Raw genomic sequence first — 18,687 nt, 5'->3', positions numbered from 1 at the left:
ACGTGTTAAAGGCCATGGAGTTAGGAATGGGCAGAACTGAGCCCAAAGGACAGGGATATGAATTCATGTGCAGGGCTGGTGTCTTTGGGTGAGGTTTTAAAATAAGCTTTCAAACAAAAGGGACAATCATGTTCTTTTGCAGCCCCTGTGGCATGGCTCTGCAACACTGTCTCTTGAGCTTCTGAGTGTCACAGCTATGCAGATGCCTAATGAAGCTGAACATTAACATCACATTAACACATCAATTAACACCAGTCAATATCATCCACACTTTGGAGGTACCTGTGGATAAAATTATGTTAAATCTTTAAAGTGTCAACCCACTGGTTTCTTTTAAAATAATTAAAATGCATCACATTGGAAAAATACACTTCATAGTCATGTTTCTGCATAGCTTGGAAGGTGTTGCTAAAGAAACCACTTAGGTCTCCTGACATCTCACCTGCCAATTTAAAAGAAAATGTAAACCAGGTTGCTGAAAAAGAAGAAACAATCAAATTCTGGGTAATTATACAGAAATACTAAACTTAAAGGTGACAAAAATATTTGATAAGGGATCTAAAGTAAGACAACACTATAGGCATACCAGCTTCCTAAAATTGAATTCTTCTGAAGGGTTTCAATAGAATTTAGTGAACAGCATTTTATTCATGACAAAAGAATATTTTTAACTATTTTATATGAAAAGGTTATAAAAACACAGGTTCAAGATTCAGATTTTATATTGTCCCTCTTCCCCCACCCCTTTCCTTTAAATACCCATGTTTTCTTGATGTTCTCAAAAGCATAGTGTCATGTGGATCTACACACAAACACAAGCTCTCTCCAAATTACTTCAGTCTAATACGAAATTATACAGATTGTTTCCACAATTTATTTTTAACCCCATTAAAATCTTTCTCCTTGAACCTACATATTCCTTGGCACTACATGACAGTCAAACACTGCAGCACTGTACAGCACACGTGTCAGCCAGGGACCTACTACAACCAAATAAAGCAGCTTACCCAAGCTGAGTGAAAGGCACAATGTAGCTAAGCTGCGCCAAATTGTGAAAAAGTTGTTTATTTTTTCTTTCTCCAGAGTTAAACTGAACTGAAAATTGGTTTAACTGCTTCTTTTTTTTTTTTTTTTTTTAATTCTGAAATGGGAACTGAACCACAACTGTTACCTGAACCAAAGTCTTTGGGGAACCTAATCCAGAACTGATCCAAGAACAAAATACCTGATTATTGGATCAGAATAATTCTTTAACAGAGAATTTCCCAGAAGAAATTCCTTTATCATATTTCAAAATTTTGTATATTTCAGCTTGAACTGATTCAGAAATACTAAGGCAGATAAATAATTATTGATGAAATTGAAGTAAAAAAAAAAATCAGATCTGAGCCAAACAATTTACTACTAGTTCATGCTGTTACCTCTTATAAAATTATTGGTATTTTTCAAGTGTCATATGCCCATGTTCTTATATTACAGGAGTCACATTTTTTTCTATAATTTTTAAATGAATTATATTAAACTTACAAGTTTTTCCCACAAGTATTGGTTTAGAGTAAAAGGGAAATGAGGCTAAACAAACATTTTAAGGTAGTTTCCGTCATCATTACAAATGTGACTACTTCTGCTTTTCAAAGTAGAAAATTATCAGGTCCTCTTAAAACTATTAACATTATGCTTCTGTCTTAAAAGCCTTCCATAAAATGCTCACTTTTTTCAATATGTAAGCCTCCCACTGCTTTGGAAAATTTGAATGCTCTTGTCATGTATTTCTTTCAAACAGCCGTTTTGAAAATCTGATCAAGACAACTGAGCTACTATTCACTTACCAGTAACTACTTTCTTTTTAAAATCAATACAATGAGACTTAAGAGTCAGAGCCTGTAAGCATCAAGATGCCTCTTTAAATATTTGTAGGATTATGGCTATAATAATCTGTTTAATAAAAGGCAGAAACATTCAAAAACAACATACTATATCATGTAGCTGCATAAGCATTTCTTTTCAGGTAGCATACAGAATAAGAAGAGGCATTTCTTTTAATCCATTGAGGATTAATATTCTGTTTTTTCCCCTCAGTACTCTAGAGGAAAAGCCTATTTTAAAAGTGTTAAATCTTTCAGGATTTTTTATTCAATACCAAGACTTTGTATTAAATATTAAACTACCTGATTATAACCAGTAGAAACAACACTAAGTTCAAATGAACCCTCACGTATATTACCAATTTGGATAATTTTAATTTATTCTGCCTTTACAACAGATTTTACTAAACATACTAATTCATCAAACTTGCATGTACAGCCAGCCATCTTCAAGCACCATCCACATACACACATGCACACTTCTAGAAAAACCTAACATTCCCTGGTGACTCTGTGGGTTTCTTCATGAGTGTTGATGCCTGGTTATCACTGTCTATAAATGTGATGGTAAAGCAGATGATATCACCACACCACCAAACCCACAAGTAACCTGCAGAAGCAAAGTGACAGGAGACACTTAACTTACTTGCTAGTAGACCAAAGTTGTGCAATAACTGGAGCACTCTAATGAACTCAAACTCAGAATTGCTTCATCCCATGATTTCAAAACAAAGAGCTTATTTTTCCTTTAAGTGCTGCTCAAGATTATGATACATTTCTTAAGAAAAGCATCATTATGAGACAGAAGTAAAATTTTATGAAGACCTGTTACTTATCAGTTACCTTTCTGATGCTATTTTGGCAATAGAACTTGGATTCACAAGCATGAAAAAACTGCTGCCAGATCTTTAGTAACACCAGCACTTTCAGAACTAGGCAGCAAAGGTAGCATTTGCCTACTGTTGTTACATGAAATCAAGCTTTAAATTTCCCAGCCTGAGTTACTGTTACATCAATCTTGTTTTTCTTAAATATTGCATGGTCTGTGGGGACCATTAAATATGCTAAAAATAAAAGAACTGTATATGTGCTACACTTTTTGTTTGAAACTTGAACAGGTTTAAAGAAAAATGCCTCTTACCTGTACTACATGCTCAGTTTGCCAGTTAATGACTCGTTCAAATTATCATCCTCACCTGAAGATGCAAACAAAACACAAGCTACCTGCTGTCCATTGCATATGATTTAAAGAAATGGGCTTGAGACTATGAGAAAATTAAAACTGTGTTAAAGAACAGAGTATTTGAAACTTCAGGAGCATTGCAAAAAGAAACCATGAACTAGAACACAGAAAGGACTGTGATGCTAGACCACACTGAGCTGAAGGCAGAGGCACTCTCCTAAATGTAAGAACAGTGTGATTTCTACAAGGACATACCAAATATAAAGGAGACTCATAGAGCTACTATTTAGCCAAGATGCATGACAAGCACATATAATTTTCATCAATGCCCAAATGATTCAAATCACTACCTGCAAATCATAGTATACCTGGACAGGTTACAGCTTGGAAGACACAACAGCACTCTGTTCTGTTACTCTGAAAAGCAGAAGTGCATACACTGCCTAGTTTTAGACCTCACAGAAGGCAGAGGTTTGTTCATGATACCTAATGACTACCCTAAGAGAGCAAGACAGCAAGTCACACTACTACTGCCAGTCATCCCATTCCGCTGTTAAAGAAGGGACAGAACACTTCTGCCACCTCCTGCTTTCCTTACAACATACCTAGAGGATATAAAAATATATGCAAGGATTTGAGACAAGGAAGTCACATTCCTGCTGAAAAACACGTGTTGAAATTAGCAATTACTGGCCTGATTTTCAATGACAGATACATGTGATATTAATGCAAGCAAAGAGCGTGGAAAAAAGGAACATTTGCAAACTCAAATGGCTGGTATGATCACAAGATTGTCTTTGCTGAAGATTCAATGGCACTTCAGAATAACTGCTTGAAATAAAGTTTATCGGTTGTACCATCCCTAACCAATAAATCATTGAAGTCCAGATAAACTTTTCAGTTTTCTTAATTTTCCAGAATTATGTAAAATTTAGGAAGTTTAAGGACTGTTCCTGATATTTGAAGGTGCTCCATATATCTTGAAGTATAATAATGGCAACAAAAGTGCTTGTAATTTTTTTACAATCTGCAGCAAATAGAAACTCAGCATAAGTGAAAGCACATAGCATACCAGGCAACTCAAGTAGCCCTAATAGATTCACACATGCCTGCCAGTGACTCAGAATATGGGCATGAGGTGGGGCTGAGAAAATAAAGGTGTCAGCAAGAAAGCAGAAAGATTTATAACTTAAAAGCAACTGTTTCAAAAATTTACAAAAACAAATGCAAAGTAAAATGTTTCTGTGTGTTACAGATGTTTTGCAAATGACATCGGGATTTGTTTTAAATCCAGAATGAGCTCTGATTTTTCCAGATTTGCACCACCTAGGTTTGGGATTACTATAGGATTTTATGTTAATGTTTCTGGCAAATATTCTCAAGTCCATCGATTGATTGATATTGATGCAATGAATAAACACCTTAAACCTTTCTTAAGATAAGGTTTTTAATATAAATGAGAAAATCCTTTCTTACATTCTTTAAAAGTAAACTGGAGGTCTGAGTTGCTTCGTCAGACAATTCTTTCACTATTTGTAAATCCATTCACATTTAATGTAACAAAATCAAGCTCTCACCATCAAAACCACAAATCCATCAGCATTCCTGCAGCATTTCTGTAGAAGCGATTCTCAAACTCACATGTCCTAGGGCGTAAATTAAGAGCAAGCAGAGAAAACATGATATTGTATTTTCTCTGTTGGCTTGGTTTTGATTTGCTTTCCCATGCCAAAGAGCAGCTCTGAAATGTTTTATGTGAAACCTGCAAACTGTGACCTACAACCCTTTGTTTTAACAACTATCATTCTGTAGGGGTGAGATATGATACAGATCAAAATGTGCAAAGGATATTGCAACAATCTATATAGCATGTGGTATCAGGTTTAATTACAATAAATACTTGCAAGCTGTTTGAGAATACTCATGCTTTTGGACATAGCTTTCATTTGCCAATTGATGCCTAACAATTAAATAGAACATATAATTAAATTTTAAGTGTCTATGAAAGGCAAATCCTTGAAAAGTAAATATTTCAGCATGGTTGGCAAGGTGTGCACACTTGAAGAGTGTGGGAAACACATCAAACTGACAGTATATACTGCTACAGGTCCTTAAAACAGAGGTTAAGATCTCCTCAAAAAACACCTGCAGTTAGATGAACAAGACTGACACAATCAGCAGTCTGTCCCACTGTTACGATTTTTAGCTGTTTCAAAGTGACATTGGTTATTTTTATAAATGTAAAGCTTTCATGCACCCCCCAAGAAGTACAAAGCTCATATAATGGTCTGAAATGAAGCTAACTATACATGCAATGTTTCTCTGTGTGCTTTACTTCCTATTTTTAAGCACACCTTTCTGGGAACTTTCAGTGAAGACTTGGTACAATTGAGGCAGAACCCCCTCGCCATGTTCCTAAGTTCAAACCAAGCTTTGATCAAATGCGCTAACCTTCTCTCTAACCTTACAACTGGTAAAAAATTGGTATAAAATCCCACCATATGATGAATCTTCTAAGAGGTGACATCTGAATATACTGCATTTCCCATTAATTTATTTTTAATGAATCCTGAGGACTTTATTGAGGAACGATCAGTTGACATTTTCTTCTGCAATGTGTTTCGAACCACTAACATTGGAACTGTTTTATTGTGAATTACAGTCTCTATTGTTAAGTTTCCCAGATATTAAATGACCGAGTAGGTTAATTTGAAATAACTGTCTCTGAACAACATGCATTTTTAATGGATCTACTTTTATTTTTTTTTTTTTTCAAAATATAAATGACAATGTAAGCAGAGTTCTAATAAGAGGGAACCATTAATGTTTAGGAGAGCTATTTTAAGGAAAATAGGATGCACACTGCTGAGAAAATGTTTCAGATACTAAGGTGGGCCTGGTAAGTGTGGCAATCAGCATATATGTACAGCTGCATGTATAAACCTGCTTTCAAGTTTCTGTCCTGATAGATGATACCCAAAATCAGCAGTGATACCCAGCACTCTGAAGATGAGCCATAACCAATTTCTAATGGCTGTTACTTCATACTCCCAAGGGAACATTGGTATCACTGATGTTGGGTTACATACTAGGAAGTAGACAAAGCAGAATTATACTAGTATATCGCAGAAGAAATGTATATATACCAGAGAATTTATGTGAACAATCATATTTAGACACAAAAGTTTAGGAAATAATTTGTATGTTAACAATGAATAAAATAATAAACATTAATTACTTACAGAATATTGACAATGTAAGCTAGATTCATTATACAATACACCTCTTGTAATAATAATGTAATATCTGTTCTGTGTGTGATTTTTTTCCTCTCTTGCCTCTCACTATTTCAGAAAGACAATGACATTATTTAAATTAGAAAGAAAAATGCAGGAGGAAATCTTCGTGAACCTCAACAGAATGAAATAATAATTTTGTAGATATAACCACAAGAAAAGCAAATGCAAGAATAAACATTTCAAACGACAAAACCAAGAAATACAGAAGTGATTGAGTGTCACTGAGTCCACATCTGGAGAAACAGTATCCTGCACTGTGCTCTGCTGTCCTAGGCTCTTAGGTTCACCTGAGCTATGACTTAACAGTGAATTCAAAGCAGGTGTTATTCGCTAGCCAAAGTGGTTTATTTTAGAAAGGATCTCACATGCAGCAGTTTGGACTTAATTCTATCATCTCTGGTATGAGGGAGCAGTGGACTGTGGTGCATCTCTTGGTGTGGTCTCTTACTCATTAGCTACTAGGGTCTGAGATGACCACTCTGTCACTATACCATGTCCTATACTCTAATATTCCAGCAAGGACAATGGAATACATGGATTAAATAGACTTATGGGTGAAACTGCTATGGCATTTCTGTTTTGACCTTCCGGAAAATCCACATACAAGCTATTTTGTAACATGCAACATATAAAACTCCCAATTCTTGACTGTATTTCATTTCATGTTCTCATTTACACAAATGCAAAAAAGCAGAATGGTAACATTTTCCACTGCATTATATTCAGGGATAGATAAATGTAACAAAGGGGGGGAAAAAAAGGGAAATAGGCACCTAAACCAAATTATTTCTAAAGATCTTGCTACAAGTTTGTGCTTTAACGAAGCTGTAAGTACATTACAGGTAAGATACATGCTCTGACCACTCTGTTTACCATTACTGGCTTCCTTATCTTCCACAGCATTTTATTTCAAATTTCTGGGTTGATATTTTATTGGAGAAAAAAATGTCTGCAAATCCATAGTTTAAGAAACTAACACTGATATCTGCTAATATAACCTGAGATATGTTGAGAACTGCATGTTAAAGTTTTCTAAATTTAGTACTTTTGACATTTTGTAAATTGTGTGGATGATTTGACTTTTTTTTTTAGATTACAATAAAGTTGAAATCAATCATGGAAAATAGCAAAAACTGTAATCTACTTTCTTCTCAACACAGTATAAGCCACAAGGGAGCACATGATTTAATGACAAAAAGATGCATCTGATAAGATAATAACTTGCTCAAGGAGAGATCTGCGTTGTGAACGCAGCTGTTTCAAAAATCTACAGCCACAGGCAAGAAATTACTTAGTTTTTGTACTTAGATAAACTGGTGACAGACCTCAGAAAAGTGCATTAGAGAATGTATAGAATGAGGGCTACTTCAAGACTGAAAAGAAAAAAACGCCCCACATTAAGAGATTGTAAGGATTAGAATGATAGAATCATAGAATAGTTAGGGTTGGAAAGGACCTTAAGATCATCTAGTTCCAACCCCCCTGCCACAGGCAGGGACACCTCACACTAAACCATATCACCCAAGGCTTTGTCCAACCTGGCATTGAACAGTGCCAGGGATGGAGCATTCACAACTTCCCTGGGCAACCCATTCCAGTACCTCACCACGCTCACAGGAAAGAATTTCTTCCTTATATCCAATCTAAACCTCCCCTGTCTAAGTCTGAACCTGTTACCCCTTGCCCTATCACTACAGTCCCTAAAGAAGAGTCCCTCCCCAGCATCCCTGTAGGCCTCCTTCAGATACTGGAAGGCTGCTGGGAGGTGTCCACGCAGCCTTCTCTTCTCCAGGCTAAACAGCCCCAACTTTCTCAGCTTGATTCCCACAAACTATTGTTGCAAAGACTGAATCAAAAAGATTTTAGTAATTAGACTGTTCAACACAGCACCTTTCTTTACCAGTGACTCACTTGAGAAAAATATCTTTTTATAACCTGGTTTAGTTCACATTCATGATCGTTTTGTTCCCATATGTGACAAATTTCATGGCACTGACCTGGACTATCTGAATGCCCAAAGCTACAGGCATGCAGCCTTCACTTATTTTCAAAGACTGGTACTGCTTTTAAAACACAGGTTCACAGGCGGAAGCCTAGTTGTATTTTAGTGTGATTGCACTGACTCCATATATCAATATTGGCTAGTTTGAGGAAAGTGACATGAGGAGTTTCAAGACAACATAAAACGTAAAAATTAGCAAAAAGTTTCAATATATTGTGATGTGCTCAGATCAGTACTAGTTAGTATGAGGTTCAACATTAGCAAAATCAGCTAAATTCACTTATTTTGTAACATCAGGTTTTTTTCAAGGGGAAAAACATGTACTCAGACAAAAGAGCAGAGAGGCATTGACTAGCATTTGCATATTATTACAGTCAATATTATTGCAAATCCATCTGTTCAAGTAGACCCCAACACCCACATTTATCCCCACTGATATTAAACTGCATGTGCAGATAACGAAACACCTGCATGGATCACTTAGCAGCATCAGTCTCACAGCAGGGAGAAAAAGACAGTAAGAATGCATGTCTTCAGGACACTGCATGCTTTCTCTGTTGAAACACGCAAACTAAAAAGCATGAAATGATCTTGGCTGCTCTATAGCACATAACTGTCTGAGTAACTCCTTTTACATTGGCCATGGTACCTTGCCATCAAGTTTTCAATATGCTAGGCAGACGATCCCCGATGATACTAGCCAACCTGCATTCTTCCCATCCAGCAAGAGGTCAGCAAGACATAAGCAGCACTCTGCTGAGTTTCGTTATTCCGATATACTTGCGGGCTGTGAAATTTTGTATTAAAGAGACATATACCTGCAATGAAAATTCTACATACATCTTTCACAGGCCTAAACTTAAAAAAATATCACCAGCAAAAGTCCTTAATATTTCCAATGGGACCAAGTTGACCAAGCTCCTCCTGCACGAAAGTGTGTAAAGAAGACTAACAATTAGTCCCCTCAACAAAAGAAATAAACGGAAATCAGTCAGATGTTGGCTACATCTCTTTACAGGAGATGCAGAAGAGCAGCTGTTACAGTAGGGATTGTTGGGATTTCTTGTGAAAGTCAGTAGCAGATGTCACCATCTGCTTCTGCCTTCTCTCTGCCATAGGGGCAAAAGGGAGACTGAAAGCTTATTAAAAAGTAGTAAGAACAACAACAAAAGTTCAAAAGATACCCAAATATATTTACAGTGAGTAGGGGAACTTCTTACCCCTTTCCCCCTGGCAAACCTGTGATGCAGATGCACAATAAAAGCAAAGATCACTTCTCATTCTCTTTAAATCATGAATTTTTTTTTTTTCATTTTAATCTTACTACATGTACTTTGACAACATTCAGCCTGCAATCTAACACCTAGCCATTTCCTCCTCGGCTGAGAGAGATCACAGAAATGAGCAGTTGTATCCTTTCCCTCTGGCTATACAGCAATGGTCTGATGACAACTGCTTTACCAGGGTTGGTATCAGACAAACAAAAATTCCCTGCTGAATGATCTACACAATGATGTCATGTGTGGAGGCAAAGTATTTATTACTAAGGGAAAAAAAAAAACCAACAAAAAACAAACAGAACTTCTGCCGAATTGTGTCAGGAAACATGCTGTACATGTTTGTACATCTTGGCAGATAAAGATCAGATGAGGCAAGCAATGAAGTGGTTAACCAAATCAGAAAGTTATCTCAGACATCCAAAGGCATATCTTGTAAACCTCACAAAACTTCTTACCCAGAACTAAGGAGAAAAAAAGTAATGGCTTGTCTGGGAAGAAACAAATGACACTGTCAACAAAGAGTTTGCTTTCTCAGACAGAAAAGAAGGTATTAATGAGATCCAGAGCCCAACAAAAGCACAGGAATCTTTTCCAATGGTGTATAAAATGTTTGGATCAAGCCCCAGCTTTCTTGAAAACTAGACTTGCTAATTGCCTCACTCTTCCACTGTCAAAACCACCATCTCACTGAACAGAAATACGTTTCCAGTATTGCCAAAGGGCAGACATTTCCACACTGGTAATACTGGGAGCCATGTTCAACCGTCACCAGCAACCTGATGGCCATCCCAGTTTGGTATCTCATGGGGAAAAAAAAACAACAGCATTTTGGGAAAGGTTTTTAGATTTTCTTTTGTTTGCTCATTTTCGGAAGCAGAGGGACCTTGTAGCTTACTACCATAGTATAGAGCACTTTGCTTTTCATCTAATGTCATATTTAGATAATAAATAAGATTTAGAAATGGAAGATCCCATTATCCTTTGGCATTGTCAGAAATCAGCAACTACTTGAACCATACCTGGATAAATTGACGGAAGTAACTGAAGAGAACAGCTTTAGCAAGGTATTTTCCTGAGACCATTACTGGAATTACTATGCCAGGTCCTCAGCTGGCATAAATCAACATGACCCTATTTACTTTGCTGCAGCTGTGTTGATTTATGTGAGCTGAAAAGCATATATTGGCCAAAAAGTGACTATTTTGTCTTCCAAAACTATAAAATTGAACTGATAAATGAAAGGTAGTACATATAATATAAAGAAAAATTAGTACTATAGAAAGGCTCAAAGTAGATGTATATTTTACTATGATTAGTTTGACATAGCCACTTGTTTTACTCCGTGTGAAATTTTAGATAATATTATCTGTTACATATATACCTATCTCTTGAGTATGGACCCAACTATTCAAGTGATTTAATAATGCTGTACCTTTACCGAACTAAGATGTAAGGCTCAGACAGTAGGTTCAACCAACTTGGAATTTATCACTGGTGTTTTTTGTAAAGTCACTGAGGTTGTCAAAACATGAAACATCAGACTTAAAAGCAGGCTCACACAGCAAACTTAAGTGCTCAGAGATTTGAAGTATGGTGTCATATCTCAAGAATTACTCCTGTTACGGTCTTTTTCTTAGAGAGCAAGATAAAAGTGGAAAATCAAACAACCTTCTCAAAGCCAGCACTTCTCTCGAGCCTTGGTAATTTTGAGAAATTGGAAACCTCTCATATTAGACTTAAGCACTCTTTACCCTTATGAACTCTGTAGACTTCCCTCTTATTGTACAGGCTACATGAGATTAACTATTGGTGCTCCTTTCTGAGTTAAAACTGAGAAGGCTAAGGAGAAGAATTGGTATTCTGAAATAAGAGGTGTAGATTCCTAAATTCCTTTGTCAGGGAAGCAGCTCTTGAGATTAGACAGATCTTACTTTCACTAGGTTTGTATCTTGCTGTCCCAGCAGTAAAGTATCTGGACATTATATGAAGACAGATCATGAAGCAAACTCTTTACAATTGTCTGCTCAACTCAACCTCAATGACCAGCTGCTAACAGCCACTCGGCAGGCAACTGAAATTCATCATTCTTCACAAAGAGTAATGGTATGACAAAGGCAAATACTTCTGTATTTGATCACAGTCCACAACACAGGCTGCCAGGTACCAAAAATGCATTCTGTTCATCCTTAACATTGCCTTACAGTGTAACACACCTCACAGGTCCCTGCCTACAAGAAATACTAGGATTTGTCTCTTCACAGTCTTCTATAGATAAGTTCACTGTAGAAAGCTTACATGAATTTTCAGAAGTATGAGTAACACTTAAGATATGGGGAAAAAATATGCACTATCTGCTGGGACAGATCAACTTTGCACCTCAGCAAGTGGCACCTGCCACATAGAGCCTTTTGCTCTCCACTGATTCCCAGGCATTTTGTTTCATGCGGACAAGATGTGCTTAGTATTGGACACTGTATCTCATCAATTCATTGTAATACTAAACCAACAGGAATAATAGTATGTAATTCTAATATTGGAATTAAATATGCATTGGTTTAATTTAGGTATTCCCAATCTTTGGAATCAGTGGGTGGGGGTGGGGGAGAAGGAGGCTAAACCTTAAGGCATTTTAAAACTTTCATGTGGATTACCAGTTCTGCATAGGAATTAGAAGTCCCAGTTAAATTCTCTTTTCCTCCCAAAGCACCTTTGCAGTCTTCAGAAACATTACAAAAGTGATGAATGCCTGAATGGCTTTTAGGAAACAACCTCAAAACTACTTTTCTTCCATTTACTTCTCTGTATAAATTTTCAGAGTTTCTCTCACAAAAACACCACAAAAAATGGCAGTGAGCTGTGATTACAGTTGCTTTCATAGCATGTATGCCTGCTAAGGCACACAAAGCCAACCAAAACCATTTCTCAGACAACACTCATGGCACAAGAGGCTTAAAACTGCACCCAGCACATACACACAACCAAAAGTACAGCCTGAGACATCAAAGCATAGGCTTGTGTTCTCCATGGAGACATTAAATGTGTTGAAAAGAGACTTCAGATTGGAAGCTCCATTGCAGCAATGTCAAAGCTGGAACAAATATGAGAGGGCTAAAAACAGCAATGAGCACTGAAGTTTTCCTCCTTCAAAATTTCACAAGGCTATAGAGAAGCAGCAGCAATGGTAAATGTTTTCCTACAGTTTCCATCTCATCACTCCTTAGTGTTATTAGAAATCATGCCAGGCTGCTATTTGTCATTTCATATTCCTTCATTCTTTATGTTGGTCAGAATGTTTTAACTGCACAACGATAATTCAGAGCAATTTGGACATGAGTTTGCAGCTCCCCAAAAATAAAAGAAAGCAAAAGTAAGTTTTTTCTAAAAGAAAGCAAAGTACTAGGGCTTCTAAATGAAACAATCATCTAGTGAATTTGATTCCTTTTTCTGTTTTTGAACTTGTACTGTCATCTGCTCCAGTGAAGTGATGTACCAACTTCTACCACCAAGTGTTCGGTGTACCGCAAATGCTGCCTAGACAGTGTGCTATGAGGTTTCACAGCTATGACTCCCAAAGGCTGAAATCAATATTTAAATCCTTCTGACACTGACTCAATTTTCCTCCTCCATCTTTTCCTTTTTTTTTCCAGCAAATTGCAATTATAATCAATTTTATATTTGTCGGTGTGATTAAAACTATTATATTTTTTTTGCCAGACTATAATTTATATAATTGCATTCCTGTAAAACTTGAAGTTATTTCTCATTTAGAAATAAGCCACAATACCAGTTTTCTGTGTTAATTTAAAGTTTAATTTTAGAGTGCTATCTAAAGTCACAGTACTTTAAGGGCAGAGTAAAACTGTCATTTTATGAAAGACTTTTAATCAACCATGGACTCTTACTCAAACTAAATAACAGTATTAATTGTTCCTAAAGTACTGTAAAAGGAAAAGGGATGATTAAGTGGAATTTAAGCTGCATTGCTATTAAGGATCAAACAGCCATTTTAAAGCCATGTGTTAAAAGCCATCTTCTCACAAGTTATGGGCCATAATTCACAATTTTTTCAAAGTATACCAGGCTGTACTCATTAGCCTTATGAATTTAGAGGGTCTATTATTTCTGCCTCTTAATGTGACATTTATACAAAGATAAAAATCTTGACTACAAGTCACACCTGAAATTGTGTCTGTTACGCAGTTGTCCTCCTAAGTGTTCAGAAAACCTGCCTTTTAAGATGTCATTTTAACATTTTAGCTATAGCTGATTATCAGAGGGAAAGAAAACTCAGGGATGTTATGATGTTGCAGTCTCTTGAGAGCACTGATACACAAATAGATACACAAGCGTACCTCTACCATCAGAGAGAGGGTTACAAAATGATGCTTGTAAGGGAAATGTGCAGTTCTGCAGGCTCTGAGACTGCCAGAAGGCTATATTAAACGCTGCGAGCAGGCTACAAATCATGACACCCTCCCTACAGAATTCTGGCAAGTTTAAATGAAACCTGTGGGTGCATTGTTTCATTTTTCCGGTCAGATGCACACAAAGTTGGGAACAGTTTCACATGGATTTTCTAACCTCTCCTGGGGCTTTCATGATTGAAGAGGATGCCATTCACAGCAAAGAGGTTGTAGGCCTCTCTGAAGTTCACCACAATCCAGTAGGCATAGAGTTTTGCTGCTCCTACAAAAATAATTTTGAAGTGTTATACATATCCACTGTGCTTGTACACAGCTCAGACAGGCATACACACCTCTCTCACACACAAGTCCACATTTCAACAGCAGAGTGCATTAGGATTTGATTCATTCCCTACGCGCATCACATTTCATATGGAAAAAATATCCATCCCAATAAGCAGCGTCTGAATGGGAAAATACTCCTGTGCAGCCCCTGAACTGGCCAGGAAGCACTAGGGCATTTTCTCACTGTTTTCTTATGCACACTCAAGCACTTTTTCTTTTACAATATAATTAACACAGCCAGAGCGTGTGAAATACGCCACAGTGGTGACCTCTGCTAATAAAAAAATTAAAAAAAAAATGCTTTGGAGGAATAAAAGTGAAAATCTGGTGCCTTAACACTCAAATTGATTTGAAACTTTATCACCAAAGTCCTCCATGCACATTGCTTTAATAAGTGTTTCAAGTTTCATGCGAGTTCATGAAGGAAGACGTGAGCTCCTGGGAGTTTCTCATTTAGGCAACAGAAAATATGAAACCTTATCACTTCAGGGGTATCTCGCAACCCTTTGTGAAGGAAGAGCTGCCCTTCCCCCTGACTCTACAACAGCTCCCTACCTCTGAGCTGAATGAACATGGTCTTGTGAAGTGAGATGCTAATTTCCAACCCACAGGCAATGGCAGCAAATACTTTTTATATAATAATTCATAAAGGCATGCCTCTCGACATGTCTAGTCACTTTAGATCTATCGTCATTCTAATCTCACACCCAAATGACTTCAGCTCTGAGACATGAGCGGGGAGAGTAGACAGACAGACACTACACACACACCATCAGCGATCCTCACCGTAAGGCGATCTTGGGTAAAAAGGGGTGGTCTCCTTTTGCGGGATTTCTTGCACTTTTCCAAAAAGTTCACTGGTGGAAGCTTGGTAGAACTTCACAGAGTTGATAAGGCCACAGGTCTTAATGGCATCTAGGAGCCGTAAAGTGCCAACCCCATCAACATCAGCAGTATATTCTGCTAGGTCGAAAGAAATCTTGGGGAGAGAAAGAAATAAGGAACCACCAATTTTACTAGGGAACCAGAACATGCTGTGATCATGTACAACCAAACAAAGTAATACATCACTTGTAACAGACTATCTAGACACTTTAGTACAGAGTAGATGCTCAGTTTACAAAAGTACCCTCAAAGGATTTCTAAGAATAAACAAGAATTCCATAAATAGTAGAACCAAAAGGCTGGTGTTCCCTGATCTCTCTCTCAGGATTATTTTCCCATGTGAAGTAAGGGTAAGCCTTCCCACAGTGGAAGCATTACCAGGCACTGTCTCACCTCCACAGCTACCAATTTTCACAATATTCATTTGGGCTTAATGTCTTTGACACACTTGAATTTGGTTAAAATTGTCAAAAATATGTTAAAAGAATTGACAGAAACAGCACAAACATGTATTAAATAAACTCCCAAACTTGAACAAGATCCAAAGTTTTGGAATTTAAACACACATCAAAATGGAAAGAAGACTAGAAGTATCTGCTGTCAAATGACATACCACCTAAGGTGTGCAAGACTTTTTGCACAGAGGTTAGGGGGATGATGAAGTGGGAGAGCAAAGGGTGGAGATATCCAAAAGCAACCTGATATCTTCTCCAGCTGACATATGATAATAAACAGTATGAACTCATGCACGCTGCTGGGCCAAAACTCTTCTTTCTCTTCTTGCTCCAGTAGCTCTCAGTTATCTTTATAATGAGCTTGATTGTGGCAAAGGCCACAAGAGAACGATTGTATTTAAGTTTGTGGAGTGTTTCGAAACTGTATTAGTTCTATTCCTGACAGTTACAGAAGAAAACAAAAATTAGAAAAGGAAGCTGAAAGTAAGAGATGTGTCCACCCCAATTTGTAGGCAGGAGTGAGAAACGGTCAGAAGGGAGTTCACTCTTCCAGTTTGGTGGGTGCAGGCTGGCTGTTTGGATGTGCTGGCAACGCTCTTGGACTCTAAAGGATTTTCTCCCACCAGTGCCCATCCCAGAGACATTTTCCTTCCTTCTCCATCCTCTCTCTAATCCAGAGATTCTGCTTATGCCAGTTCTTTGAAAAAAGTTCCCTGTTTATATTGCCAACCTTATAAACAAGTAATGGAATTGACCTTTAAGGCAATCTCCATTGCCACAACCCAAGCAAGAATTAATCTACCTATGTCCCCTCTGGTTTACGACTGACTTTCATGAATGAGCCCTAGAGTAAAGGCAACATTACAGTTTGTTAACATGATCTAGGCTAAAGGTTAGTGAGACACTACCAAAGACAGAGTACAAATCCATGATCCCCCCTTCATTAGTCTTCAGTAATAGGGTAACTACTGTTATAATAGAGAGTATGGCTGGACAAGCTGAGCTAGCACTGTGAAAAGTAACCTGTCACCAGCTATTTTTTCAGGCTCCCTGCAGATTCAGATAGATAGCTCTGTATTAATTTCTCCTCTTAAGCCACTTCCCTATTCATCAATCACTACAGGTTTAAGGCTTATTTACACAGCAAATGACATAAAAATAATAAGATTAATTTGAATTTGCACTTCTGGTTAATTTAATACAAGTATGAAATAATCTAAATTGTGTTACTGAGCACCAAAATCAAAAAGATTTTCACACAGTTTTGGTCTGAAACAGCAAAATGGTGTGACTGAAAACAAACTTCACTTTTTTGTTTTTCTCTAAAATTAAAAAAAAAAAAATCTAACATTTTGGTTGGTTAACCTGGAATGACCCAGCTGAAACTGAGAACTGATCTATTGAGAAATGCTGAGCATTTCTTGTTTTAATAAATCACACATAAAGATGGCAGCCATTTAAGGTCTTTCTGCTTGTCCTGGGTTCAGCAGTAGCAGTCATTTTTCTCCTTCTTAATAGCTGGTGCAGTGTGTTTTTGACTACCAGCCTGAGAACAACAATGACAACCGCAATGTTTTTAGTTGTTGCTCAGTAATGTTTACTCTGACCAAGGACTTTGGCTAGTTTTGGTCAGTGTCCTGTCTCTGCTTCCTCCTGGCTTCCTCTCCTCCCTGGCACAGCATGAGACTAACAAAGAGGTATTCCATACCACAGCACATCACGCCCAGGAGGTAGAACTGGGGGCAGTTACCCATGAGGGCTAGATCAGGCTGGATACCACTTGGCGGGTGATAAGTGGTTGTATTCTATTCCCTTGTTATTTCCCTTATCATTATTATTATTGGTGGTAGCAGCATTGGTTTGTGTTATACCTTAGTTACTGGACTGTTCTTATCTCAACTAGTGGGAGTTACATTCTTTTGATTCTCCTCCCCAATCCTCTGGAAGTGGGGCAGGGGGAAGAAAGGTGGGAATGAGATTGAGACTGCATGGTTCTGATTTATGGCTGGGCTTAAACTACGACACAACTTCACTGTCAAAGTCTTGCAAAAACATCTTAACAGGTGATACAAGTCAATAATGCACTAATGAACACAAATTGTATATTTACCATATAGCTAACACCTTCACATATTCACAGTAACATCCCAGCTCTCTAACTAAAGGCAAAACACTAATTGTAGCAGAATCAGGAATTTACCTATATTAAGGTATTCTTTCCAACAAACGACCTGCTTAAAACATCAACCCAAAATGCAAATTATTTTTCACATATTTTGCTACAAAGTATACATCACATATAACTAAAGTGGTCTTAAATCAGAGATCCCAGATTGCAAAACTTCTTAACCAGAGTGAGCAATGAGCCTGCAGTAGCAGCACAGAGAACTGCTCTCCTTGGCTGATGCAGAGACCAGTTTCACAAGAGGTGCTTTCCCCTTTTGCCTGATGAATGATCTCAGCCTTCACCTAAAAAAATCACTCTTTGGGGTGTGAGGTAATTGTGCTTCCACACTGGCTGGGTCTGCATGTCCCTGTGAAAAAACCCACCAGCTTTGTGCCTTTTTGGTGGTTTTTGTAGTGGGCTGTTGATCACGAGGGACAGGGCTCAGAACACTAAACTAATTTTATTTTGGAGTGCAGGTTAGACTAGAATGGCATTCATGAAAATAAAAAATGGTTTTATCCACTGAAACTTCCAACACCAAAACCGCTGGATGGTTAAGACACTGCGCAGTGTAGGGGCAGTAACATGGCAAATACAGATCAGTGCACACTGGATTTTAATATGATATTAATTCAAAGTTAACAGTATAAAAGAGTTTTATAAAGTACTGGATTAAGTAGTTACAAATGAAGCAGGGTAGGAAAAGGTGCTGAGTTATCCATTACCACAGTTTTTGCCTCTCCTTCTAAACATCATTTTGTGCAGGATCAGCAAAAAGATCGAGGTAAAAAAATAATAATGTA

The 18,687-nt window shown here is 37.5% G+C and overlaps 1 protein-coding gene across 1 annotated transcript in view; it reads right to left on the bottom strand.

The window, feature by feature from the left end:
* The window catches only part of GMDS (GDP-mannose 4,6-dehydratase), a 413,709-nt gene that overhangs the window by 239,633 nt on the left and 155,389 nt on the right, over positions 1-18,687 (bottom strand). The window contains exons 5-6 of the mRNA XM_031049754.2: positions 15,164-15,356; positions 14,211-14,315 (exon numbers count right to left, since the gene is read on the bottom strand). Of these exons, the coding sequence (XP_030905614.2) occupies positions 14,211-14,315; positions 15,164-15,356 (298 nt within the window). The remainder of the gene's footprint in view (positions 1-14,210; positions 14,316-15,163; positions 15,357-18,687) is intronic.

This window comes from Melopsittacus undulatus, chromosome 1, assembly GCF_012275295.1.
Source record: "Melopsittacus undulatus isolate bMelUnd1 chromosome 1, bMelUnd1.mat.Z, whole genome shotgun sequence".
NCBI classification, from domain to species: Eukaryota; Metazoa; Chordata; class Aves; order Psittaciformes; family Psittaculidae; genus Melopsittacus; species Melopsittacus undulatus.
This window is presented reverse-complemented; position numbering and strand designations above follow the sequence as displayed.